We start from the raw sequence: 2,500 nt of genomic DNA on the forward strand, positions 1-2,500 counted from the left end.
TTGCCTGCATCTTTTTTTCATGTGTTTGTGTGCGAGCGTGCGTGTAAACAACGTCAGTCTCGATAATAAATGATTCTGTGGATGATTCGTAGTAATACTGGTGACAAGACAGCGCATATAATTGTAACTGATTTAAATGTTCTCTGACAGTAGCACGTTATTGTGAGGACTGGATAAACTAATGAAGTGCAGAATGCCAACTCCTCACGCTCGGAGGGAGATGACGTCATGGCCGAGACCTACCTAAATGACAGAATTTTCAATCCCTTCCCTCTTCGAAACGTCGGAAAGCACAGTATCACGCGTTTCACTACTTCAAAAAGAAAGCAAATGAAGCTATTCGGTAAATCCCGACAGTCAGGTGGGAGAACAGAAATTAGTTCAGCGCGTGTGGTGGGGGCAAACTCGGTGGCTTTTTTAGATAAGAGCTTTGCAAGAAAAGCCCGCACAAGTAAGCCGTGAGCTGGCGAGACGGACATTAAGTATTGAGCCCGCTGCGCTCGTTTCTCTCTCTCTCCCCCTCTCTCTCTCTCTCTCTCTCCCTCTCTCTCTCTCTTCGTCTGTCTCTCTTTCTGACTGTGTCTCTCTGTGCAGTTCGTAACGGCCTCGGGCTCGAGACTGAGAAAGCGGTGTGAGATGGCGGCGCTGACCGGGGGAGAGATGTGCGTCAAATATGTGATGTTCGCCTTCAATTTCATTTTTTGGGTGAGTGCGATTTCACAGAATGACACCATTTGTGTCCTGGCTGTCGGCTATGTTCATAATCGTCAATGTCGGTCACCGACGAGCAAGTGACCTATTATACAGCGCGTTTCAGTTGTGCGCTCTCTCTCTCTCTCTCTCTCTCCCTCCGTCCCTCCCTCTATCTGTCTATCTATCTATCTCACTCTATTGTCTGTATGCATGAGAGCAAGGCTTGCTGCTGATGCATGTTTAGCGTTTCTTGTAGTTACTGTTCAAATCAGTTAGAGAGGCTCGTTCATGTCCATCTTTGCGCGATCCGCCGCCGCGGGAGGGCGTGTCTAGCCTCTAGGGGGTTATCCAGAGGCACGCGCTGGTGACTCTCTTTAATCTGTGCTCTAATTATAGCTCACAGTAATCCCGTGCCGAGAGTCATTCTCACCTGCACACTTCTGCGCCTCTCACTGAAATATGTCAAATTCTCAGTTAAAGAGGCCGGACTGTACTAGAGTATTGCCAAAGCAATGGCCATACGCTAAACAATAGACATAGAAATATACAACAAGAAAAAAATGACAAGGTTTTAAAAATCAACTGGAAATATAAATGTAAACAACAATTAACCGTGGTCTAAATTTGTCCGGTGTCTCTCCCGTCGCCTGTGACAGACTGCCAGTAATCCAGCTGCTCTTCTTATTACTTTGGGTGTTTTAATAAATCACTCTTCTTTTTTTTTTTTAATTTGGCAGGGCCATGAAATTTTGTATTACTTTGTCAGATCTGAGGAGGAGAGAGGACCAAACTGTTTGATTGTTGTTGCAGTGCAGCAGGAGAAATCCCTCTGTTTTTACTTGTCTATGTATTACAGACAGAGTAGGGCCTTTCGTCCCTGGGCAGTCCAGTCTGTCTATGACGGCCTTTTTTTCGCTGGTCACAGTACAGTCACTGAATGTGTGTTTTGTCAGTGTCTTCTTCAGCTTGTGATCAGTCATGGTAGTCAGATATTCTGCTATCATTAAGTTAATTTTGTGATTTTATTTTTCTAATTGGTAATATATCTTGGTTTTTGTTATATATGGGATAATTTGTTTGGGACAGATTGTATGAGTGCAGTTAAGTGTGAGTTCAGTATCAGTGTGGAACTGGAGTTCGAGCTCAGTGTCAGTGTGGAACTGGTGTTTGAGTTCAGTGTCAGTGTGGAACTGGAATTTGAGCTCAGTGTCAGTGTGGAATGGGAGTTTGAGTTCAGTGTCAGTGAGGAACTGGTGTTTGAGTTCAGTGTCAGTGTGGAATGGGAGTTTGAGTTCAGTGTCAGTGAGGAACTGGTGTTTGAGTTCAGTGTCAGTGTGGAACTGGTGTTTGAGTTCAGTGTCAGTGTGGAACTGGAGTTTGAGTTCAGTGTCAGTGTGGAACTGGAGTTTGAGTTCAGTGTCAGTGTGGAACTGGAGTTTGAGTTCAGTGTCAGTGTGGAACTGGAATTTGAGCTCAGTGTCAGTGTGGAATGGGAGTTTGAGTTCAGTGTCAGTGTGGAACTGGAATTTGAGTTCAGTGTCAGTGTGGAACTAGAGTTTGAGTTCAGTGTCAGTGTGGAACTGGAGTTTGAGTTCAGTGTCACTGTGGAACTAAAGTTTGAGTTCAGTGTCAGTGTGGAACTAGAGTTTGAGTTCAGTGTCAGGACCAGTTGGTTAAGAGCACTCTTCTCTATATTCTCTCCTTGCCATTGAAGTGCTTGAGACTGGTAGGAGGGAAGAACATTGGTTTTTAAATGGACACTAATTAGAAAGGGGTAGTTCAGCTCTGCGTGAGTTGTTTGACGTTG

At 44.8% G+C, this 2,500-nt stretch overlaps 1 protein-coding gene across 1 annotated transcript in view; it reads left to right on the forward strand.

Moving 5' to 3' along the window:
* Positions 1 to 636: 636 nt before the first annotated feature.
* The window catches only part of cd9a (CD9 molecule a), an 11,400-nt gene continuing 9,536 nt past the window's right edge, over positions 637 to 2,500 (forward strand). Inside the window, exon 1 of the mRNA XM_030790303.1 lies at positions 637 to 705. Coding sequence (XP_030646163.1) covers positions 637 to 705 — 69 coding nt within the window. The remainder of the gene's footprint in view (positions 706 to 2,500) is intronic.

This window comes from Chanos chanos, chromosome 13 (assembly GCF_902362185.1).
Source record: "Chanos chanos chromosome 13, fChaCha1.1, whole genome shotgun sequence".
In the NCBI taxonomy this organism is placed as follows: domain Eukaryota; kingdom Metazoa; phylum Chordata; class Actinopteri; order Gonorynchiformes; family Chanidae; genus Chanos; species Chanos chanos.